Source organism: Phasianus colchicus, chromosome 2 (assembly GCF_987193195.1).
Source record: "Phasianus colchicus chromosome 2, bPhaCol1.hap1.1, whole genome shotgun sequence".
Taxonomy (NCBI): domain Eukaryota; kingdom Metazoa; phylum Chordata; class Aves; order Galliformes; family Phasianidae; genus Phasianus; species Phasianus colchicus.
This window is the reverse complement of record NC_143437.1, coordinates 23,584,250-23,610,521: the sequence shown is the minus strand read 5'-3', so window position 1 is coordinate 23,610,521 and position 26,272 is coordinate 23,584,250. Positions and strand designations below refer to the sequence as shown.

Below are 26,272 nucleotides of genomic sequence, written 5' to 3'. Positions count from 1 at the left end.
AGCCTGCAATACATACCAGGACTGATACTTACTTACCTGTAATCCCACAATGCCCATCAAAACATTTGAAAAGTAAGAATAAGCAATATTTAGGGGTGTCAGCTGATGCTCCTGATGCTAAATGAATTATTTTTAGAAAGTCATCAAGAAAGCACAAGATAAGTGAGGTCCTTTTCCTTGTCTTCTAAGACAACAGACCCAGACATCACAAATGTGACCACAACACGCACAATGCATACAGAAGGAGCCAGGACAGATATGAAAAATACACTGCAATATATTCTTTTGATTGCTTTATTTTTTTTTAATCTTCAAAATTTTCTGCCTTCAGACAGGAATGCATGATAGATAGAAATGGCTCAAACATCTTCACATGAAACACTCTTAATTCATTCACAATTATTTTTCTAAAACATCTACTGTTACATAATCCCACCCATTTCCATCCATTATCACAGATTTAATTATTTGTTAAACAGTAGTTGCCAGCAATTGAAAGCTGTAAGGCTTTTTGCATATTAGTAGAGTCTTCTGAACTACAAACACAAGAATATCACAACTATATAACTCTCACTTTACATGGCAACCCCAGGTGACAGATGTTCCAAATGAAATGTGTTGCTTACGTGGAGTTCATAAAAATGACAGAGAGCTCTGTGCCTCATTAGCTCTAAAATCCTTTTTCCTTTACTAGGATTATTTTCTAAACCTATGGCATACTCCTCCTTTGGAACCATACAGTCTGATAAGCTGATCTTTATCTTCCATTGCTGCTATTTGGCAAATCTGCAAGTCAGGCAAACTAGAGCTCTCCAGTAAAACACTATGTACAGAGCACAGTTTAAACAGATGGGTTGCTTGGAATCCATTTCTCCCTCCATCCGAAGGGAACTACTTTGAGGTTTTCTGGAACTGTTGTAAACAAGAGGATATATTTTTTAATATATATATATGTGTGTATATATATATTTATATATTTTATATATAAATGTTCTAAATGTCCTTTGGGAGTCCATTTATTTTTTTATCTTTCCAAATGATGACTAAATACCTGATCTGTAGCATTTCTCCTGAGAAGATACTAGTAAGGGAATGACAGTTTTGATGCACTTTGGAATGGCACAATCACGTAAACGCTTGCACAATTAAGACTTATGAACTCATCCAAAGTATCTAAACATGATATTCTAACTAAGAACTAAAATACCAGCACAATGCAGCAAGTTAAAAAAGAAAATTCTATGTAATCAAAATATAAACAAGTACATAGGAAATGGATATCTGTCAGTAAAACTATATCTTTTTAAAGTAGGAAACGTATGCACTTAAGAAAAAATTGTAGCTATCTGACAAACTTCATTAAAAAAAAAATTACTTTCCAAATGCATAACAAATGCCAAGATATCCCGTAACTGGCCAGGTATAGCCACATGAGAGCTGCATGGCGTAGAGCAACCTGGGGAGAGAGAGGTGGTGGGGAAGTAGGGATGGGAAAAAACAAAGTCACAAAAATATATCAGCAAGTCTGAAAACAAAAACAACAACAAAAAAATCACATCATCTAAATTGCTGTATGCTTCTATCACCACTGCGAAAGGAACTGGAGTTAAAAAAAAAAAAAAGAAAAGAAAGATTGCAGTTTAATGATTCCAAGAGTTACCTCTAAAAAATTAAGAAAAAAATTACCAACTTAATATACTAATCCCAAGCACCAATTTAATAATTTAAGTTAACTGTATTTTTCTCCTACTACGGATGGAGCAAGTTCTGCTTGAAGGCTTAAAGCTTAACTCTGGAGCCCATCTGACTTGTGTTCTTGTCGCGCATTCTCTGCCATTCACATCGAAGTCACTGTAAAGACTCTCTAGGCAAGCAATTCTTTGAAGAGACAATTGGATCCTACTGTTTTAATCAACTTTCAGGTCATGAAAAGTGAAACACACCAGTATTTGGTTAGTCTGTTATTAAGTAGCCTATAAAAATGGAACAGCTGACACCATTCCTCGATAGGATTTGCCTTAGAACGAGCAGCACCCAGGGCAGACCAACTGTGAGCATGTCCAGACTCCACTAGGAATTAGTAGTGTTAGAAAATTGCATATGTGTTAGATCAAGAAGGCATTGCCATACACGTGGCATCATTACATTGTTTTTCCTCTATTTTTCTCAGTAAGAAAAAACAAAGGAAAACAGCCCTACCAAGAGATTTTTGGTTTTTGTTTGTCTTCGCACCTAGAAAAAGCAGCACGGTAACTCCTCAGCTGGAATTGCTCAGTGCTTCCCATCAGCTTAGCTCTTTCAGAAAGCCCTTTCACATAGGTAAGGTGGTCTATCTCAGCTAATTCTTAGAGCTAACCTTTTTTTCCAGTATATATTTCATGCCACTTCCTAACAGCAATTTCAGAACTACAATGGATCTATGATAATGTCCACTACTAACTTTGACCAGATCTTGATACAAACCATCGAAGCCAGGCCCTTGGGATGGTTCCACGTATTGAACTGAAGCTCAGACTAAAAATCTCACCAAAACTCAAAAAGCTGGAGTGGTCATGAATCTCAGCTACTTTTGCCTATTTGAACCCTCACCCTGTAATGAAAGCACGCACACCAAGAGAAAATAACAACCATCTGAGCTGGGAGCATTATGACTCTGGCGAGTTTTCCTGCTGCTCCTCAGTGACCGTGGACTCGCTGTGCTCCTCACTCATCTCGTTGGAGGGCTCCTCATAGCCTGGCTCGGCGGGGTCCAGGCTGCTCCCATCACTTTGCTCCTCACTCTGCTCCTCACTGGCCTCCGCAGACTGCTCCAAGTTGCTCTCCAGGGAGGCCGGAGAGCTGCCAGTTACACTTTCAGTTTGGTTCATTTCGTTAAAAGGCTGCGGGAGGGGAGCAGAAGACTGTACAGCATTCTCACTGGCAGGGATGGGCACTTTGGTTGCACCGATGTCTACAACAATGTCATTTTGTGGTAGAGTTACCTTCTCCACAAGTTTCCATTGGATAATACTCATGTCTTTCCCTCCAGTTGAGATCAAGTGACTATCACTATGGGTAAAGCTGACGTTTGTCACATGACTACTGTGAGCACTGTATTTGTGACTCGGAGCCTATTAAAATAAGCCGGAAAGAAAAATCACACATTTCATTACAAAAACACAGGATACTGAAATCTAAAGTTAATACCGTTCAGCTCTTCATTCACATATAAAAGTACCAACATATGCTTAGATTTCCCCATACAATACATCTTCTCTTCTTAATGTTTACAACTCAGGACAAATATAGAACATTATTTGAAAGGTAATGGTCTTGACACCAAACTAGGAAAAACTTCTCTGAAAGAGTGGTCAGGCACTGGCACAGGCTGCCCAGGGAGGTGGTGGAGTCACCGTCCCTGGAGGCATTCAAGAAACATGTAGATGAGGCACCTACGGACAAGGTTTAGTGGACATATTGGTGGTAGGTTGATGATTGGATTAGATGACCTTAGAGGTTTTTTCCAACCATAATGTTTCTATGAATTAAGGCCTTTGAACAGAATGTATCAAACTTCTGCTCCAGAGCTTAAGGATAACTATTTATGGCTACTTCAGCATATGTACATAAATAAATTCACGTTATAAAAATCTTAATCTTATGTACCAACTATTAAGTTAATGGATAAAAGCATGCTTTCATCTCCAGTGCTGTTCTCACAGATTTGGTTGCCAGGATCCAAAACAACCAGGTTGAAAGCAGGTGTCTGGCAAGGAAATCATCGTGTAGTGCAAACATACACATAAGATCAGGCTGGTCTAGACTTACCTTTGGCTTGGAACAGGGATACTGAAAGAGATGGACCTTACAAAAATCATCAGCAACTGCTATCACTTTTCGATTATGGGATCTGACAAGAGCATTTATGTCTGTCCCATCTGATCCTTCAGGCCATACTCCTAGGAGAGAGGAGTGCAGATATTTGGATAGTGGATATTTATCAAACAAAATCTATACAGCTGTGACAGACAAGCATGACAAAAGAAAAACAAAAAATTCAATTGGCAAATGGAGCAGGTGTTGAATTAAATGTTGTAGTCATTGTCAGCCTAATGCTGTTCTCCCACAGTCCCTTTATCCCCAGGCCCTCAGCCCTGGCCCACATAGCCTCTTGGGCTTGATATATTTCCTGGTGAAAACCTCAGTCTTCCCTAACGCTGATTTTAAGATTAAGTTCGTTGCTTAGACTAGCAACTCTTAAATTAGCACTGACTTATATACAAGCATTTTAAAAGCAAGACTGCTGCTGAAGTATGGAACAAGCCAAAGTACTGTACATTATTCTGAGGTTGTTTTTTTGTTGTTGCAATTTTTAATATTTGCATGATTCAACAGAGACGATTGATGATACTTTACACAGAAACCCAGACTGTGCAAGTTTCATAGATGAAAGTGCTGTCAACTGCTTAAGTACAATTCAATATGCTTTTAAGTAAAAAAATAAGACACTGATATGTCTAGACAAAAGAATAACAACACTGCTTGGATGAAAAGCAGTTGGACGAACAATTTGGGGAGGGGAGAGACTGTAGTTTGAACAAAAATAAAGATCTCAGAGATTATAATAAGAAAACTGGTGATTGACACCTGTGAGAAAAACTGAAAGAAAAGTAAGCAAGATATCATAAAATAGAAATTTATGCCAATGGTGCCAGGTTTTGTAGCTGAGAGTAATTTTTTTTGATTAACCTGAGAGTTATGAAGATTTTTTCCTTTCAATTTTTTCCACCTCAAGAAGAATTTTGTGTCTGATTTACTGAGAGAGATATCCACCCTAAGATATGAAAAAACCTTCTTCCTTATAATCACTGATTTTGATGGAATAAAAAGCACATGCTGCTGACTACCTTATACATCACAACCTCAGACATAGCACTACTTTACCTTTTCTTCTTTTTAAGCAAAATGGCAAAAAACATTTAACTTTAAAGCTGTTTTCCCCCTCCCAGTTCTTCAGTGGGTGGAGTGAGAACTTCATTTTCTCTGACCAATAACAAAGGCAGCTTATCACATTCAATGCAGTGTCAGTAGACGACATGGCATATTATTCACTAAGGATATGAAATACTGCGGAAGGTATTCAGAAATATTTTAATACTCTTGCACCAATGAATTCAATCTGAAAAATATACTAAACAATTTCCAAGTAGCTCAAAATGAATTAATTTTAACTTTTTCCTGAATTCCTTATATAAAATACTGTCATCATGAATTTCAAGCCATTTTTCTGAAGTTTCAGCTAGCACCTAAGGCAGGCAGTGCTAAACAGCTAGGCTATTTTCTCTTCTTTTTAATTTAAGATTAAAAAGACTAATATTCAAGATTGCATCCCTTATTAAACGTCTTTTTTGTGTTCAAAAATTCCTTCAGTTTTTATAAATGCCAGGCAATCTTTTAATATAATAAAGCAGGGTTCACTTTCAATGCAGCTGGAAAGCATGAGAAGCTAAGGCATTAAAGTGACTAAGTTCTGAGTTTTTAAGAATTTTAAAACAAGAAAAAAAACAACAACACTGTACTTCAATTTCAATAAATTCTGCTGGTCAGAAGTAAGCCTCGCAAAAGAATCTGCTCAGGGAGAAGTGTGGAAAATGTGCAGTAAACAAGGAAGCAACTTCAAGTGCTCGGCGTGCAGACTGAGGATACCACTAAGCCACTACAGTAGTATCGAGAGCCAAAACGGAGCGATGCTATTCTCATCCCCACTGTGTGCTTCCATCCTCTTTCATCTGCCAACAACAGTGCAATGCCTGTGCCTACAGACACCATCCACAGAGCTGAATCTGTAAAACACATGCTCCTGAAAGCCTAAATCCCATAAATTCAGCCCTCTCTCCTGAACATCAAAGTGAGCAGCGCCCAGGTTTTTTGGATCCCTGAGCCGGCTCACCCTAGTGTCAAAGCCAGCAGCAAATATCTGCACTGTCTGATTTAATGGGAAAATTCTTGCCTTTGTCTGGGAACAAGCCACAATTATATGATTTTGAAAGTGGTGTCAAACCACCAGACAATACAAAATTAAAGCATGATGAATCTTGTCTAGTAAGTTTAAATACGTAGGTTGCTCTGAAAGTAATACCTCCTACTTATTTCCATGGAAACTACAACAGATACAAAGAGTATAGTAACACTATTTGATAGAGCAAATTCTCAGCTATACAACACTCATTTTTAATACAGTCACAGTCACTATTTTAACCAGTGATGAGCAAGAGCCTACTGATCCAATGTTGCTGTCACCACTGATGAAATACACCACCCATTGCCTCACTGTGCTCATTTATGTCCACTGTTTTGTCTCCAAAAATGTTCAGCAAGCATTGATAAATGTCAGTGGGTACCATTTACTTTGCATGGAAAGATTCAATTCCAAACCTTTGCTTCATACACACTTCCATGTCAGACTCTTTTGGGAAAGTGCTTGGATCAGCTGCTCCCTTTACTTTTTCTCTCTTATACCACCAAGTGACATAACTCCATCAGTAGCAAAGCCACCTTCTTCCACTCCCCCAATTTTTGGTAGACAAAAGTACACCAAATAAAACAAAAAGTGGCCTCAGATCTCAGGCTATGCCAGAAAGAGCAGTCAGTTAATTTGCCTTACAAAGTGCTTTCACTGCTCCTGGAGAAAGGTCATATTAGCAGGAATAGAGAGCTTTGATTTTCATGTTATTGTTTCCTGAATCTTCTGATATTCCACTTCAAAAATGCATTTGTGTTATGTTATTATTTCAGTTGTAGCCCCACAACAGCAAAGTAAGGAAATGACTATTATGAACTGATAGCTTTAATCAGCCTGGGCTGACATGTACAGAGCATCAAGAGGAAACAGCCATCCAATCTAAATTTCACAGACAAAATGAATAAAAACATGCACATAGACAATCTGGTACACATTTATCTGGATAATGGAAGCCAATATTTTTTATTAAAACTGCATTAAACAACTGCATTCAGCTCCAGAAAGAGCAAATGCCTGCTTATTTTTGATACCTACTCTCAAGCTCTGAATACCTAAAAAGCACTTGTGCAGTTTATCAACCAGTGAGATTCTTTCCCTGATCCCTTTATTCACTTTGCTCTGCCTCAGATCTTTGGAACTCAGAGACATGAGGCCTGGTTATAAAGTCTCCAGATTCCTGCCACCTAATTTCTACGCCAAGTAACAGCATTAGAGTTAGCCCCCAAAAGCCCGCAAACCTTTGATTAGTTGCTGACTAATCTTTTTACTAGTTGCTCATTAAGCAACTGACACTCCTAAAAATATAAATGATAGCTGTCAGAAGCTACAAGAAAGCAAATAAGTTACCTGATTTTTTTCTACCCTGTATAAACTGATATTCAGAAATGAACTCCTAGCAATTGAAAAGAATTGTAGACCTAACCTTCCCTTCTGCTGATTTACCTGCTCTTGGTGCTTCCTACAATTTGGACAACTGAGGGAGGTATCTGATCACCGGTAGAAGCAAAACATTCATCATCCTGCTCACACAAATTGGATCGCATAGTACTTTTCAACCTGACACAGAGGAGCAACTTGTTTAAGGTCAGAGCTGCTATCAGCAGGAGCTGCTTGAACTAGTTGCGTACAGTCCCAGACTAGATTATTAACATATCTGTCAGCTGTGAAATTATTATTATTATTTTTTACATTTTAGAAATAAATCATTAGGTATACAACCTTTTACTTTCTAAGCACTATTACTGTTTAAAACCAGTGTTTATTATTTATTTTTTACTACAGCTATCAAGGTGCTGTCATGATTTTAAGTCATGAACTATATCTTAAACTTGCATAGTCTTGCTTCTATCCCAATCAACATATGAAAAGAGCAATCTACCTGTACCATAAGAGCACCTAAAAATACCAGCTTTTTAGTTCAAACTCCCCAAAGATAGTAGTCTAAAATGACAGCAGAAAAATCAAATACTACACTTCAAGATTTAATAGATATCAATTACAATTACACTGTGCAGTATAAATGCTCTGTATCACAGACAAGTGCAATAGTCTCTTTGGGCTGACCCCTCCACCCCAGAAGGAAATCACAAAAGCATCAAGTAGCTTAAAAGCAAACTAAATGGCACTTACCAAACACTTGAAAGCCTAGCACACAAGTGTATGTTGTCCAATCTATATCCTTACAGTCAGAACGATTCCTGATCAACTTGCAGCCACTTGGAATGTCCCCTGTAACAAAAGTGAAATAAGAGTTACAGCATATACCCTCACATTTATACAAGTGCTCTTTAAAGATGCTAAAATTAATAGAAACAGTAACAAAACAAATCTTAAGATCAACTTGGAATTGCACTGTAGAGGCAAAGATACACCAGTACCTTCTAGACACCTGATGCTTTGCCCAGTATCTAAGAGCTACATATTATTTTCATTTCCATTTTGAGATTAGCATACCTCAAATACACTTCCCTGTAGTTTGAGTCCACTGCTACTGTAGAATAGCCTACAAAACATTTTGATGCAATAAATGCTTTAATGTAATAGCTGAATCTCTCCTTCCTACCAGCTTGATGAGCATACTAAATATCAGTCAACCATTCAGGAAACTCTGCTTTTAAAACAGTGAGAAACTGCTGCCAGAGACTACTTGGACTTGCAACTACTTCGACAGCTTTTCAACTAGATATAGAAAGGAAAGATTGCTTCCCAACAAAATGTCTATCTTTCAATAAACCAGCCCAATGCCAATGGGTCACAGCTCTTTGCTTTCCTGTGCAGGCAGTTATAATCACCAACACTTCCTTTTGCTACAGTCAGACACTGCACTATCCAGATTTGAAGCCTAAGCAGAGACAAGCAAAAGGAACATGTCAACATGTCAGATATTTAAACTTCTGGCTCTTCTTGTCTATGCAGCAACAGAACTGTAGTCCTTTTTTTCCAATCTAAAACTATATGAACATTATAAAAAAATAGTGTAGACTGATATACACTAAACAAGTTGAACTTGTGGCCTAATTACTATATATTAAATCCATATTTTCACATATAAAGAAGACAAATGCGAAAACAAGATAATCATTAATTCATTAACGTAATATTATTGCTTTGCTCAGTTCTCAGCATCACCAGTCAAAGTCAAGTTAACAAATAAACAAAAAACCCAACAGAACAGAGGCACAGACCTGCTGATTTTATCCCCCCCAAAATAACCAGTACTGTTGACACAAATTAGACAACTATATATATTATTTTCAATCTATGGAGATTTGAGCCAACATCAAAACGTAGCGCCACTTGTTCTGTAAATTCTAAGCTGTTAACTTGATTTATGACCTTGTAAAGAAGTAAGCTATATTTGGCATTGCCATTAGGTAACACACAGCTCTGAATAACATCAAGATATCAGGTTACAAGAGTTCAAATTAGTCAGCGAGCATTTTGCACAGACTCGATCAAACACATTCTTCTAAATATTGTGATAGTTAATACATGTTTTTGTTTCCAGTACATTTCACATCATACTTACAGTATAGTATTTCATAGTCTCCTGAGTTTGACATAATATGCTTGTTGTCTGGGGACCAATCAAGGTGTGTAATATAGCTGGAATGTCCCTAAGGAAGAATGCATTAACATCAACACAAAGCACACATTTTAAATAAAATAGCAGCAGAAGTTGCAACCACGGATGGGACAGCTAGCAGGAAAAAAGCACCTCCCCACCCACCTCCCGCTACTTGCACTCCTTTAAAGGCTGCTTACTGCCCAGAGCCACACTCACTAGCAGCCAAGCACACACAGCTGGGCACCCTGCCTCCCCACAGCACGGCAGATTCCTCATGGGTAAACACTGTCGTCCCGCCCGGACCACAGCTTGATTTACTCCGAGAAGGTACACTGCTAAAATACTGATGAGCTCACATTTGTACTTGCATTAAGAAAGTATACACTGTGACTAATTCAGAAAGGCAAGTTAACTTGCAAAGGATCACTTTTGGATTTCATCAAAACACTTCACAATCCATTCAGAATAATTTCAAATACATGCATCCACATTGAGATTATTTCTCTCTTTACTTATCTTAAAAACTTAGGACATTTTGATCAATAACCATCACGTAAAACTGCAAGATAAGGAAGCATTACAAGAAAACCCCTACAATCTTTATGAAAGCTTCTGCAATGTCTTACACTGTATATATACTAATTAATGGCAACTTCAAGTGGAATCCTCTTATACTACTACACAGGTCACCCTGCCTAATAAAAACTCCTTTGCCTGATTGCAGTTACCAATAAGACATCAAGCACTAAATACCCATCTTTGGTGCTGCAGGAGAAACTAAATGTGTCTGGGTAGAATGTTTTACTTAAGCATTAGGTATTTTTGCTGACAGTAGTAATACTAAGAATAAAGAGAGTCCCCATTTGCAAAGGGTAAAAAAATTTTTTTTTTTTTTTAGAAATGACATTCATTTCACTCTCTTCTTCTTCTACTTTTCTATTTCTTCTTTCTGCTCCTCTCCCCAAGGCAAGACTGCTTATTTTTCCCTTCCCCAACCACCTGCTGGACAACAGCATGCCACCTCCATGACAGACAGCTGCCCATTCTCCTCCCTTACTCATCAGGAAAACATTGCCCTTCAGCTCCCTCAAGGCTCCGTGGCACTGCAGCACTGCCTGTTCCTGAGCATCCCATAGGGCCACACTGGAGTATGGGCTGGTCCAGTGCCATGTCAACCTCTTCTTCAGCACGGCATAAGAGATGCTGAGCACTCCCAGGGCTACATGTGGAAATATAACCTGCTCTGTCTGTCACTAGGTCTTCTGTGAGAGGGTCTAAAAACACTTATGAGAAAAGTTATCCTCTAAGATTTATTTATGAACTAGTTTCCTTGTATTGACATAACTACATTGCAGTCATGGGTAGGATATATTGTATCAACAGGCAAACTTGGTATTTTGACAAAAAAATAAATGCAGTACTGGCTAGGATTCTTTTCCCCCTCTTATTTTCCAAGCTTTCAAATTTGCAAGCTAACTCCAAGATGGAAAAGAATTGGTCAGTCATTTACTAAATCCTGCCAGACATTTGGCAGCTGTTAAAATTCCTAGGGGTGGTGGGAAGAGAACAATGCAATTGGCCAGGGGGCTCCATGCTGGGAAATCCCTTCGAGCAAACAATCCCTGCATGATGAGTCGGAACATAACTTTGTCACTATTTTTTAAGAAGAATAATCCAAATTTTTATTAAAAACCTTCTTCAGTAGCTGCTACTGATAAAGCAATGCTTAACTCTCTTCTGTACCTTTACATACGATGACCATAATCACTCACATGATCTCTGGCTAGCAAAGTAATTTGACCACATGGAAACCCTCTCCTTCACTGGAAATGTTTGTCTGCTTCAGACTTCAGTGGTTTAAGAGTCAAAATGCCCACAGCCTAGAGGACGGGCATTTATTCAGGCTAAGCTTAGTGCATCAGATACTTCAGCATGGCTGCTCACATGGCTTTCAGCCCACAGCCCTCTTGGTAAACACAGAGTACTAGCTCCTCCTTTGCTAACAGATAGCTCTGCTGTAAGGCAAACAGAAATGGCTGTGGCTAGCCTTGAGACATTGGAAGTTCATAACCTAGCCCATACCTCCACATTGCTGTCTGCATAGCTGGGGCCCTTGAAAAACAGCTGCACAAGCCAAAGCAGTCATTTCAGCTAATCTGGAATTCCTTCTGATCACAGCCATGGCCACTGCTCACTGCAGAGACATGCTACAGGCCACAGCCATGCCTCTGCAGAAGCCCCAGAAAGCCTCACCGTGACTGAAAGGGGATTTAAACTTAACACTGGGAATATAGCCCTTATACGCAAGCTGATGCTGGTTCAGTAGATAAAATCCTTCTGAAAGTATTCAAACTATGTTTTCAAGTTGGAAGAAACAACCAGAAATCGACTAGCAGGAGGACTGAGTCATACTACTTGGAGGTCACTCGGTGAGGCTACTGGATGACAGAGGAATGCCAAAAGGACGCAGCGCCAGTACCCAGGCCCTTGCCAGGACTGCCCCAGGTCCCAAGCACTCCTGGGTGCCACCCTGCTTCACATCAAGCTGGTTTTGGCCCTCTGGTACAGGGGTGGGTGAAACCCAACCGGTATCCCTGCAATGCAGTTGGTCAGCTCGCAGGCTGCTGCTATTCGCTCGGGCTGGAAGGGTCAGAGCAGCTCAGCCCCAACAGAAAGCAGGCTGCTAATTCTGGCTTCTACGTGCAGTTGCTCAGACTGAAAAAGAACAGTTAACAGAAATCGGCACTGAAACATGAATTCTTGTTCATGCCTGAGTATAACAATGCTTGTTTCTCCCACCCCAATTTTTACAGCCCATGTTACGTGCCCTCAGCCAAGGCAGACAGGTGTATGAAAAGAAGCTGCATATCTGAAAAAGTCTTGGGGTGCACGAGGACAAAAAGGATAGGGAAGGAGAGAAACACTTTCCAGTGTGGTGTTACTTTAGCACAGCTTCACCATCCTTAGTCACTAAAAACTGGTAGTTGATCAATATTCCCAGCTGATTTGGAATTATGAGGCTGCTTATTTGTTGCTGAAATAAAGTGACATTATCAGCAAACTAGTTGCTCTCTGAAATATTCTCCTTCAACAAAAGGGCAAGGAGTCTGAACACCAGTTGATGCTGGTTTAAATTACAATATGCTCTCTCTGGAAAGCAACACATAAGATATAAAGAAATAAATGATCCCATATTTCTTCAAAGAACTTGGACAACTTGATGGACATTTTGCAAGCTAAACACTATGTATTTTAAGATTAGAGGTCCTTGAGTGATTTTATCTTTTGTAACTGAAAAATAGGTGATGAACTGAAATACTGTGCTGGGGTAGAGCTGGCTGTCACTACCCTGGCTCACCCCATGTCACCCCCAAGGAGTCCCCAGCATGCCCAGTGTTCAAACAGCGTGGACTGGGTGGTGTGGGGTGTCCTCAGATGAATGGCCTGGAAACTGGAAATCTCTCAAAGATACCACATGTGGTACTAAAGGACTTGCCACGAACCAGCCGTTTCCCACCCACAATAAGTTCCACTGTGAATCTTGTATCAAAGATTACCAACATAACATATTATAAAGCATAGTTTAAACTTATGGTCCTCTCACATCCACTTTCAAATTAAGAAAACAGCTTGAGAAGGTCCTTTATTTTCAAAACTGAAGAAACCCAGCTGATTATAAACACATGAGAAATGTTTTGAGCAGGGGATGCATTCTTTAAAAAACAAAAGCCACATTTTATATGTGAACCTAGTTTTATGATATCATTTACGAGTTCCACTAAGGATCAGATGTTCATTATGTAAATATTCCCTATAACCTCGAGAGAGGTCTGAACTAAAACCAGGGTGTTAGACAACTTAAGAAGAAAAGGAAAAAACATATGTCTTTTTTGAAACCAATCTTTTTAAGCACTGGGACATCACGTAAACATAAGAACTAAAATAAACTTCATTACTTGCACAACATTTGCATTTATTTACCCTGGGCCAGAAATTTATTGGTATTATTCCAAATGTTGAAATAAAAAACGCAGCTGAAAATAGTGCTTATTTGCAGTCTCCAAAATTATATATTCTAATGAAATTGCATCATCTAATGCTACCTTGGTCCAAGAAGTACTTTATCAATAGGAATATGCAAGAACTATGACGTCAAGCAGTGTGGTGTGCATGACACACTGGAGGGACCTGGGCTTGAGATGTGGGCCACGTGCTCAGCTTGTCTTTGTGGCCCTGCTTTGGTCCTGCTCCAACAGCCCCCCGTCCTTGTGCTGGGGGCCCCAGACATGAATCACAGAATCACAGAATTGTAGGGGTTGGAAGGGACCTCCAGAGATCATCGAGTCCAACCCCCCTGCCAAAGCAGGATCCCTACACCAGGTCACATAGGTAGGTGTCCAGGCAGGTCTTGAATATCTCCAGAGAAGGAGAACGTAGTACTACAGGTGAGGTCTCACGAGGGCAGAACAGAGGGGGTACAAACACCTCCCTGACTCGCTGGGCATACTGCTTTTGATACAACCCAGAGCATGGCTGAAATTTCTGGGCTGAAAGTGCCTTGTTCGTATTGAGTTTTTCATCAACTGACATTCCCAAGTCCTTTTCCTCAGGGCTGCCCTCAATACATTCTCTGTCCAGCTTGTACTGGTGCTTGGGATTGCCCCAATCTAGGTGTGAGACCTTGAACTTGGCCCTGTTGAACCAACACAATCCAGGCTGACACAGCTGGGATTCAGCCTGGAGAAGAGAAGACTCTGCAGAGACCTTCCAGTATCTAAAGTGGGCCTAAAGGAAAGCTACGGAGGGACTCTTCACCAGGGAGTGCAGTTACAGGACAAAGGGTAATGGCCATAAACTAAAAGAGGGTAGGATTACAATGGGTAATGGCAGTAAACTAAAAGAGGGAAGGTTTAGATTAGATATTAGAAAGAAATGTTTACTCAGAGGGTAGTGAGGCACTGGAACAGATTATCCAGAGAAGCTGTGGATGTCCCAAAAGGTCACACTGCATGGGGGTTTTGAGCAATCCGATCTAGTGGGAAGTGTCTCTGCCTGGGGCACATGGGTTGGAACTAGATGGTCTCTAAAGTCCCTTCCAACCCAAGTCATTCTATGATTCTTTGAAAAAATAACTCCAAACAAGTGCAATGTTTTCCCAGAAAGACTTTCAGCATTTAAATAAAAGACATTTCTGCATCTTACTGTTATTTTCCCATTTCAAAGAACAGTTAATAGCTGAAAAATTGTTCATATTTGATGCAAAGGTGTTCACCTGAAAACTAACAGTTGCAGATTAGATGAAGTTTAAAATTAACTAAGTGCTAAAAAAGACATAGAAATTATAATCAAAATTAAAAGTAGAAAAACATCAATCTAGAGATTTTCTTTTTGTTCCACTGCTTAACATCTAGTATCACATCAAAATACAAAAAGAACTGATTATATTTGCTCCAAAACTTACAGTGCATTTTCCATGTCTGCTATACTTTCTTCCATTTTCTGTTACTATGTAGAGGTAAATAAAGTTGTCATGGGATCCAACTGCAAGTAAGGTGCCATCTAGAACAGAAAATTAAAATATTTGATATAAACTAACATAACTTTTGTTTTTCAAATTTTAATGATTTCAGATTTGTCACTAAGACAATTGTCTCAATTAAGCTATTGCTTGGTATTTAAGGGTACATGACTGTTTTCTTTATATTGGTTTTCAGTCAGTATCTTTTTATTTTGAGAGTATGTTTTTTGGGCAAATTCTTTCACCTCTCTCTTTTAAATTAAAGTCCAATGGATAAAGTACAAATAAGTACAAATCCTAAGATTGCACTACATTTATGGAAATTGTTGACAGCAGGTAGGCTTGAGCTTTCTGTTTTGCTAAAAATGCAGAACAGTATTTATTCCAAAGTTATAGTTGTTCATTTTGTTTTGTTTTGTGGGAGGGAGGAGTGGATTTCACATAAATCAGCACTAAATAAGATCTAAATAACAAACGGATCATTCAGTCATTGTAAGTAGTTTTTTAACCAGTGTTATCTCCAGTTGAAAAAAAAAAAAAAGGTTAATGTGGTCAGGATTGCCTTGAGTCACAATTAAATACCTCTGTAGTGTCGATGAACAACAGTGGTTTGAAATAAATTACCGCGCTTGGCAGAAGTGGCAGCAGCAAAGGAGCATTTTACTCACTGACACTGCATATTATCCAAAAGCAAACAAGAAACAGATTTATGAGATTCTTCTTCTACTCAGTTTTAACAGAGAATTCCTCTGCTGATCTGTCATGCCACCTCCAAGAGAAGAGTACTGTTTTGGAGTACGTGTAATCACATAAGTACATATTTAACAAACAGCTCTGAGTTTCAGACAGATCTAAACGTAGTTTTATGGCTTTGTATTACTAAACTTGAAAAATTAAGTAAGAAGGTTATTAAAATATTATTTAAATCCCAAGGTATTTACAGCCTGACTAGACTGAATGCTGATATGTAGCTTTTTCTCTTCTGTTAACATGCCAACAATTTTAAATGAGAATTCTTAATTTCTCTGGGAAAAAAGCTAACAGAACAGATGAATGTGAAAGAAGGGCTGGGAAAGGAGACTGTAATGTCTGCAGTTACAAAGTTCCGAGATTTAGTATACAAGAAACAAATATACAATCAAATATACAGATATTATTAGTCATGTATTATTGTGATTATTATTCAGGTATTAAGCATCCTAATGCAGGGTTTTTTTTTTCAAAACTCTGTCTTTTTCAGTGACTGGAGAGTAACTGAACACAGCTAAAGAGAATAAACATCCCACTTATCAGAAACTAAAACACACAATTATTCTGAATGTACAAGTCTGCCTACCTACTGAATAGCGCATCACTGAGAGCTGCTCGTTGCCATCAGTGTGTATTGAGACCAGATCCCTTGTTTCTGCATCCAGAACAAACCACCTAGAGAGAGAAGAATTCCAGTGTGTATCATGTCCACTAAAAAAAGAACAACAACAAAAAAAAAGCAGCAAGCAAAAGAACAATAATCATTGACTTGCTTCATCTTGTCATGCTAGCCCTCAAGGGCAGCACAGCAAACATCTGTTTTTAATAGAATGCTTTTCTGGTTCACAGAACAATTTTAACTGAAAAACATATAACATTCTAAATGCAACTGAATTTCTTTTTCCCTCCCTTAAACATTGCAGTAATCACCAAAATGTCTCTTGGCCAATAAACATGCCACTGTATAGAAAATGTGTTGGCACCTTAACACCTTGAAGCTACAGCTGAATTTTGAATCTACCACTAATACTCCATTTGGAAATAGGCTTTGATATAAAATCTGACCTTTCAATTTGTATGAAGCAAAGGTGAAAAACAACAACAAACATAGTAGAATTAGGAGAGAATGGAAAACACTTCCACTTTCATCCTACTCATATTCATCCTGTACATGACACCTATTCTAATTGGTATTGTTTGTTATTTAATAGTAACTTCTATACTGCAGTATTAGTTGTATGGAACATTGAAAAAGTTCACAGATGCCCAAAAACCACTGACAGCAAAATGAATAAGATCAGCAGAACCAGAGCCTTTCACAGCAGTATCTAACTCCTAATAACAGCAGCAAATATTTGCTAGACAAAGACAACAAAAGTTAAATATGTTTATATACACGTGCACACATGCATGTCATGAAAACAGAAGATGACCACATGGTTAAATAGATAAAAGATGTCATCATAATACAATTTCTGTGTTTAGAACTTCAAATCTCAGCACTGTTCACACAATGGCCAAGTTTATGTAACCAGCATCAAACAGCAAGCTCAGACTGTGGGTATGACAGCAAACTCAAGGGAACAAGCATACTGCAAAAAATAGGACTGTCTACTCCAAAACCAACATATATAGCCTAAAATAAGCCCCAAGGAACAGCAGCACAGATGGCTGCTTTCTATGGATGGAGGTGAGGTTCCAGCTCATGCTGATCCAGAGTCCAGCTGCTTGGCATCTGGAAAGTGGCCTGCTCCTGATGGTTTAAAAACAGCTTGTGGTTAGAGAACCACGTGACAGAAAGAAATTGAACAACGTGTACTTGAAAAAAAAAAGCCCCACATGGCATTGACTTTTGTGTGCAAGGCAGATGGAACCAGCAGAAAACAGCTCATATGTTCTCAATGGACAGCAGCAGAAACCACACTCGGTGTTTCTCAGTACTGTAAGCCAAAATGCAGGCTTTTGATTTCTTCCAGTCTATATACTGAAGCTTTCCAAGTTATCTAAATGCAACAGAATTATCAAGTTGCTATTCAGTTCAAACACTGCCCCTTTGTCCCTATCAAATATTCCAGTAAAATGTTATTTTTTTGATACCTGACTGATAACTGAGATAGGGTACAGATAATGAAAAACAAATGTAATAAACAATAAAAACAAACAAACAAACATTTGGTACGGGGAAAAAGAGAACAAGAGAGTGTGCTTATACCATATAGATTACTTTGATTAAAAAATAATAACGAAAATTTTGCTGTGATAGCAAAACTGCTTTACAATTACACCCTGACAGGATCACAGAACAGAACACACATGGAGACATCACTGACTCGCCAGCATCTGTTTTTCAAGACACCAGAATCTGGTCTGAAACCACTGCACCACTGCCCCATTCTGGCTTTTTTTTTCCCCTGCACTCACCACAGTGTCCAGGATCCTTACTGCTCTACATCTTTTGTATATGGGCAGGAAAGCAGGAGGCAGGAAGACCTCTCCCCTCTACCTTGGAAAACTTTGGTGCTATATGGTAAAAATCTGTCTATCTGGCAAGATGCCAGAACATGATGCCTATTTATTTCTTCTGAGCAGCAGTCATGGTGTCTGGTATTAAAACCTAATTATGAACCCAACAATAAGCAAAAGCTTCCTTCTTTCATACAACAGCTGGGTGCCCCTTCCCATCCTGTGCTGTGCAGTGCTTCTGCTGGCCAGCTGCATCCCAAAATATCCAATGAGGACAGCAGTGCTCCTGCATTAGGGACATGGCTCTCATTCTGACACTGAGTCTCTTTAGGGAGCTCCTTTGAGGTTCTTACCTGAAGTTGGTAACCTTCCTGTTAATGTTTCTTCTGGAACATGAAATATTTTCAAAGGTTGGAAAAGCATGCAATGTACTGAAAGCACAGAAGTTTTATTGGGTAGTATGGAACAAAAGACAAAACTTCTGCAGGTCTTAAGAGTGCACACTGAGTTTCAGTGGGCATTAAAATATAGCATTTTGAGACACTGGTCTTTCTCTAAAGTTTTTCCTAAACAAAAGATACTAAGAGCTGACCATAGAAACAGTCAGTGCACCATGACATTTGATGTTAAAATAGGAAAGTAAGTGCTGGTCACATCTAATTCAGCTGTTTCTTTGTACCTCTGCAATCTGGAATCAAACATGTTCCCTTCAATCATGTAAGCTCTCCCAAAGCCGTGGAAAGCCTTGTAATAAGCCAGCAAGAAAACATGTCTCCATTAAATGTAGTCTAACAGCTACAGTATTTTATTGGCATGCCCCACACATGCTACATATCACCCACAGCTGGGTCCACCTTCAGACTGCATTTTGAGAGATCTTCCTCCCAGAACAGAGGTATGCAGCAGGCAAATGGTAGTAGACCCTGGAAATGCTGCATCCGGTTGCCAAGTGAACTCTCCTGACTTTAGATACATAGATCAGATGAAATAATGCTGCAAGACAGTAGTTCTCCTTCTGATTTGTATCCATTTTTGTCCCACTGTTATTGCAAGCAACATGCTTGACTTGTGAGTTAACATAAACAAGACTGAGCTATCAATACTTTCATCTGTTTCTTGTCACCCTATTCCTTTGCTTGCCTTCTTATTTTAATAGAAAACCTATCTGAAAAAGATTATTTATTTAGAAACAAAATCCTTATAGACAACTCTTGGGAAGTGAATTCTAATGACTCATGACACTAATGTTTACCAATGGCAATTTTCATCTGTGAACAGACAATTTTTCTGATAAAATCACCAGGAAAACAGTATTCTAAAGTTATATTTTTGCACTAGTGCTTGAAATTGCCATAATGTTTGGGTAAAAATGAATGTTAAACCTGAAAAGTGTTCAGTGTGTTGACTAAAAATCAACAAACCAATCTCATGACTGTGTTCACAGGGACATCTAGGCTTTGTTCCACAACAAATGCTGAACTGGTCTGTGTTTGACTGATCTACCTCTTTGGAGCTGTGGCTTGTTCCGGCCTTGTCCTCCAGCCTTCAGTTTTCTTAATAATGTTAGTAATTTTTACATGAATCTTGCTAGTCTATTTCTTCTGTAGCTTTTGAGTAGTTGTATCAATAGCCCTCAAAATATTCTACATTATTAGTCGCAGGAAGATCTACTTTCCTGAAAATAGTATCACTGACAGCATGGCAAAATTATCTGTATTTGGAAAAAACTCACTTTTCTGGAAGTATTTTCCATTGCCAGACCTTTTGGCTTCTTCAGCTCTGCACTTCCAGCAAACAGCAGCATCAACAAAATGATATTAGTTCTCTCCAAACCAAGCTTAGTCACTGACAATTGAAGATCAAACATGCAGCAGGTATTTAAAGAAGTGGGAATAAAACCTGCAGCAGATCATTTGCAGATAGTCCCAATAGGGAAAATGATAGTGAAATACTCATCATGAGAAGTGGTATGTGAAAGCTACTCCAGAAACATGATGTGTTCATCTGATAACAGTGTCGTGAAACTATAGACAAGAATGGGAAGAGACAGAAAATTCAGTTTTCTTCAGATGTCACAAGTTCAGCCATAAAACTCAACCTTGTCAGTGCTCCATTCCTAATCCTTGCCTCACTAACCTCTGTACTAGAAACAAAGCAGCACTAGAGCTGCAATAATACTCACACCAAAGTTTGGGTTTATTGAATCCTAAACAAATTAGACTCATTTAACATTTGCTTTATGCCTTTTGGGTTGCAAACTGAGTAAGTTATTAAATGACTTGTTACAGGCTTGACTCTCCTCTTTTACAGCAATCAAAATTTATCACGCAACCCCATTCCTCTGGGAAATGACTCCCCTAGACTGGATTATCTGGCACAAAAAGCACCGCGTGATGCCACGGTTAGTCTGTAAATCTTAAGCGGTTCTGTTTATCTTGATTCACAACTCCCTCTATTTCTCATCCACTTGTACATTTACCAGGCCCCTACTTCAATTCAGTTTAATTTGTGTTTCTAACCTATTCCTAATCATGAAATTTCAGAACAAAAGAAATAGAAAGGCAAAAATGTAACTACTTAGTTGTAAGAATTTAGTAAACAAAGTTGTTTACTTAGTTGTTAGAACTTAGTAAAAAAAACAAAAAACGAAAACACCAACAACCAACCGATCAAAAACTCCCCCAAAAACAAGGCCATCTACATAAACTTACCCAATACAGTCTAAGTGGGTTGTCTCAAGTAATTTAAATAACATGAATTTAAACTGAAAAGTGCTGAATTAAAAAAGTGATGTTAAATGCTGCAGGGAACAAAAAAAAAAACCAACAAAAGCAGCCAGGAGCAAACACCAGACTGAATGCTCTGACTGCTCAATCTGCCTTGATTGGGCTTTAATGTAATTTCTAAAATGCCTGGTAGCTACCAAGCTATATGGCTTGATTTGCTTTTTCTTTTTCCCTATCTCAAGTTTTATTATTCCAATACCTTCTGCTTTGTTTAATTAAAGTAGAAACACTTAATCAGTTTAATGCTATAATTAGAAAGAGATGAAAACATCGAAAGGCACAACATGGAAATCAAACATACAAGAACTAAGTCATTTTTTTCTCAGGAAGGTACACTAGATTTCCTAGTCTGATTTTGTACCTAATGCATTTACTGCAGATTGTATCATCAACTTGGGTAAGGAATCACCTTGAAAAAATATTTAACATGTAGATTTTCCCAGGAAAGTTAAAGGTTGTTGCATATTCTCAGCAGTTTTTAAAACGAAATTTTGAATGGTTTTTAGGCATGTTGTTAGGTATAAAAAAAAATTACAGGAGGCAGATTAAACAAAAAATAATTTTCTTACGTGTGTTGTTTTACTAACATATGAGTAAGAAATAGAACAAAAATGTCAGTAAATTTCCTAGCTGCTCCTCTAACCTTTCTAATGCTATGAATATCCTGTTTTTTTCTCTTGGTTGATACTTGCTAGAACTCCACCACACTGGACTCCTTTCAAGGGAGATGATACTGAGCCAGAGAGAGTTTGGATATGAATTGAGACAATTTTTTTTCCACCACAAAAAAGATGCCTGAGTTAAAGGTTCTGGCCTGTGTTTTGACAGTTTTGAAATAAGCAACGGTTTTGGGATGAATACGAACAGCTCAACAGCACTTCACTGCAGAAATGTGCAGTGCTAACATTTGTCTTACAAAAAAAAAAAATCAGAATACTAGCCTAGTTCAGGCTAGTACAGAATACTACTAGTTCAGGCAAGTATTAGATTGACACTCCAGGTCAATCTAAGAGGTTGCAAGTGTCTTTGATTTGGAAAGGAGAAATTATCTGTACTGTACCTGTCTTATCTTACCAACTGATGTTACACACACAATTAAAACATACATGGTACTTCATGGTCAGAAAGCTCATGAAACCCTCCCAGCACTAAAAAAAAAACCAACCAAAACAATAAAACCAAACAAGGGCTGGGACTTTCATGGAAAAGCAGTTCAAAAAATAGAAAAGAAAAAACAACAGCCTAACAGTCAAATAATCCTTCTTTCTCATCTGCATCCTGTACCAAAGATCTGCCCCATCACCCATCTTTAGAGTAGTTAACTCCATGCAGAAGAATAAAAACCAAAATAAATATATACTCTGAAGTTTTGATACTATAACTCTTGTAAATCTCCTTTAAACTTCTGATCATCACAACTCAACCAATGCCTGCTTACCGTCCTGAGTGCGTTCCTATCGCAACCACCGCTCCGCTGGGATGGAAGTCGGCACAGTGCCCTGGTTCCTAAGTAGGGAGGCACAGACATGTCATTTGCCCACCTGCTTTACACTCCAAAGAAGCCTTAAAAATCTAAGATGAACTGACAGAGTGAGAAACTGCTTGGCAGACAGACTTTCTTTTAATGGATCGTTGATACACTACATGACCTTCTCACAAGTAAAAAGCTGAACTTCTTCATAAAAAGATGCTTTTGTCTAGATAACAGGACAGAATTAATCAAAATATGATATGAACAATTGACTGTAAGGATGAACTTCTAAAGCCAAACCTTTCACATCTGCACTGTAGCCTTTGTAGATAGTTTGAAAAATTGGGAAGAAAACTTCCCAATTGAACTGCAACAAGCAGAAAGTACGTGGAGTTTCATTTTGATCTGGGTCAATAGAATGGCTTTGGACAACACTAACCAGATTACAGCATATACAACATCTGAAGAACCTTGTTAAGCTTATCAAAAGCTTCTGAATGGCTCTTCAGTGTCTCAGTTACAAGACTTTTGCTTCTTTCAATCATATGGGACAAGATTTTTCAGAAAATGAATGCCTTTTGTTTTTTTTCCAGATTTATATTTAATGTTGAAGAGTTGACGTACATCTAGCAGCCTGGTCCATTCCAGTGTGTGGTCCACAGAGTTCCACATACAAACTTGCCTATCTTGAGCACAAGTTAAAAATAAGTCTTTGAAAGGATGTGACGCCAGTCCCCAGAGTTCGTCTGTATGTCCCTAGAAAGAACATAAAGAATAAAATAAAAAGTCTCAGATCAACACACAATCAGGGAAACTTTTACAATTTTAGGGTAATAGTTCAAGAAATCATTTTGCTCACCTGTACTTCTACTAGGAAACCATCATTAAATGTTCCACGTAAAACAAAATTTCGTGAAGTACCCACTAAAAATTGATCTGCTTTTCCTTCTGCTACTGCTCTTATTGTTCCATACTGATCAGGAACCTAGGAAGAGAAACATTTGTAAAGCCACATCACGTAATTTAACGCACACTTATTTTTGAAGGCCATAAATAGTGCACAACAGTACCAGAACAGCAATTCTCCTAGTAAAATCTAATCACATATGCACTAGGTAAAGACTTGACCTCAAACTTACCTCATTTGTTTGTTCATTAGATAGAACAGGACCTCAGTCCAAAACAACTGGAATTATTCCAATTTAATAGGTCTCGGTAGAAAAAAAATACGGAAGTTGCACCAATTTTTAAGCATCAGATGCACCAAATAAATGCACTCCACATTCTTACAACTCATAAGGATGGGAACAATATTTATAGTCACTGTCTACTTTTCAAAAACATTGTGGAGATTAAGAAGAATCTTGTAGCCCAAGTAAATGTTTCCTGATTCTTAACGCTTCCTGATTAACCTTACGTAAACATTCATACGTCTTATGTCAGCAGTGACTCATATGTTTTACTGAGCTTGTTTATTGCAAGCTTGAACTCTCACAGCTTTATTTTACAGTGGGCATTTGTGGGTTGTTTTTTGTGCGTTTTTTTCTTCCTAAATGGCTTTGCACACTCACTTTAATATTAGCCTCATGGGATAGAAAATAATTACAGTTGTTCAGAAAGCTGTGTGATGGGGTTCTGGTGTCCAAAAAAAAAAAAAGCTTTACCTTAATATATTAACAAAAAGAAAACAAAGATTGATATGAATAGTGCTCTGCTTAGGTCTAAGGGTTATACAGGGTAACTCAACAATTACTTACACTCAGACATGTTTTCTAACGGTCAATAGTGGACTTGGGATAGTAACAAACTCTTTTCCTTAACATTCATGTGTAGTTCCATCAGAATCTTGCTATAAATAGACACTAGTTATGTTGAGTAAATCACTGCTAGAAAAACTGAGAATAAACTACTTCAAGAGGTCATCCATTGTAAGGAAAAAAACCCACTATTTTTAAATCCATGATGTACATTTTTTTCCAGTTTATTCTTATCACTGCCATACAGACAAATCACAGGCAGACATTTTCAATAAATATCTGTTTTTTAGATAAAGTCAAGAGAAGTTCCTCAACACAACTAATTTCTGCAGAGTATCCATAGTTATCCTACTGATTATTTCTCCTATGTAAAAAGCTCAACAAAGAACTCAAATCCTGGTAACATTGCCTTTATCCAGACAGGCAGACTTTAGAAAAACACAGGCAATACTAAAGCAAATACTCAAATTAGGATGAACAAAAGAAACAGTGAAAGACCTGAAGATATACCTCTTGTGGGCTAATTTCTAGGCTGAAAATTGATTACAAAACATTATCTTCCACTTAAAAAGATAGCTGTCATCCTAACCACACACACTCTAAGGAATAGGGGAAGGCTTAGGATTGCTGATCAAACCTTGTTAATACAACTTCCTTGTCACTCTTGCCTTCTTACCTCAATTTCCCTTTCGGGATTCAAGTCATGATCCCACAGAATGATCTTTCTGTCTTTCCCACCTCCTGTTAGCAGCATCCCGTTCCTCATTTGACAGAGGGTAAATACGCTGCCATCATGAGCTTTGATTTGTCTGCTTATCTGATATACTCCTACATGCACAAAAAGAAAATACAAAACACCACTCGTTTTCTCAACTGAGGATTACAGGAAACTGCATTATGGCTTAAGAGTAAAGTAACAGTGCACAATCAATAATTGCATTTGGATCATCAGGCTTATTAGCACTGCATCGTACTGCAAACACAAGGTGGTAGTGTTTTCTTACAGGATAAAAAGATAAAATAAAAGGCGTGTCTTTATGAAGAGAAATGTTTTGAGCTTAACCACCCTAAAACTTGTGAAGACAAGCACAATTATTTGCCAAATACTCTAAATTTCTTGCTATCCTAGGCAACACAGTTTTTCCAGATGTAAGATAAATTCCCAAAATATTGAAAAATATTTGCAGTGCAATTATTAGCAAAGAATTATTTTATTAAAAGAAACTGTAAGACTTGTCTACAGTCTTATGGGAATGAAAATGAGGAAAAAAAGCAAATTATTTATAGCAAAGTTTCCAGGATGTGTGATCCTAATATCTGATGCTTGATGTTGCCTTACTTAAAAATAGTAAACTAGCATTTGGCAACTATCAATACAGTAGTCTACTCAAAGTAAAACACTAGAAGGAACAAGAGGAATGGAAAAATTAGATGAAAAACAGAATTAAAGGAAACCTCTTGCACTCTAATTGGGTGTTTATTTGAAAAGAACTGCTGTAGGAAAGTATATCATAATAAAAGAAGATTTTAGGGCTTTGAAGATTTGCATATATGCAAGTAGTTAAACACAGAAAAACCCTGAAACATCACCCACATAAATGCCAACATAATTCAGCTGACTCTGGCTGCAGCTGCAGTCCGTTCAAGTCAGCATGCTCCTACACTGTGAAAATGCATTTGAGATCAAGCCTGGTTACCAACTTGATGTGATGAACTAACTAAAAGATCTCATATTCAATTAAACTGGTGTAAATAAATGTTGTATTTGATAATTTTTCAGATTATATATGGAAAAGGTTATTTTGCACAATATGAACCTCAAAATTAAACATCAGATAACTTGTTAAATTACTTTTTCATTGCAGTTTGCTTGAAAGACAAGAAAAGATCTACCTACAAAAGCAGACTTACCTTTTAAATATTTGCTTTTTACACGAATGTTTTCCTGGCATACTAAT

The 26,272-nt window shown here is 38.1% G+C and overlaps 1 protein-coding gene across 8 annotated transcripts in view; it reads right to left on the bottom strand.

Moving 5' to 3' along the window:
- Window positions 1-257: 257 nt before the first annotated feature.
- Window positions 258-26,272, bottom strand: part of EML4 (EMAP like 4) — a 153,656-nt gene continuing 127,641 nt past the window's right edge. For 4 of the 8 annotated variants that reach the window (XM_031595032.2, XM_090135130.1, XM_090135132.1 and 1 more), the window contains 10 exons: window positions 24,991-25,142; window positions 23,417-23,542; window positions 23,182-23,313; window positions 22,525-22,592; window positions 16,424-16,512; window positions 15,031-15,128; window positions 9,531-9,618; window positions 8,132-8,230; window positions 3,808-3,938; window positions 260-3,110 (listed from right to left, as the gene is read on the bottom strand). In XM_031595032.2, coding sequence (XP_031450892.2) covers window positions 2,646-3,110; window positions 3,808-3,938; window positions 8,132-8,230; window positions 9,531-9,618; window positions 15,031-15,128; window positions 16,424-16,512; window positions 22,525-22,592; window positions 23,182-23,313; window positions 23,417-23,542; window positions 24,991-25,142 — 1,448 coding nt within the window. In that variant the 3' untranslated portion in view covers window positions 260-2,645. Of the gene's footprint in view, window positions 3,111-3,807; window positions 3,939-8,131; window positions 8,231-9,530; window positions 9,619-15,030; window positions 15,129-16,423; window positions 16,513-22,524; window positions 22,593-23,181; window positions 23,314-23,416; window positions 23,543-24,990; window positions 25,143-26,272 lie in introns of all 8 variants that reach the window. The other 4 variants (XM_090135128.1, XM_031595063.2, XM_090135131.1 and 1 more) reach the window with 3 other exon arrangements.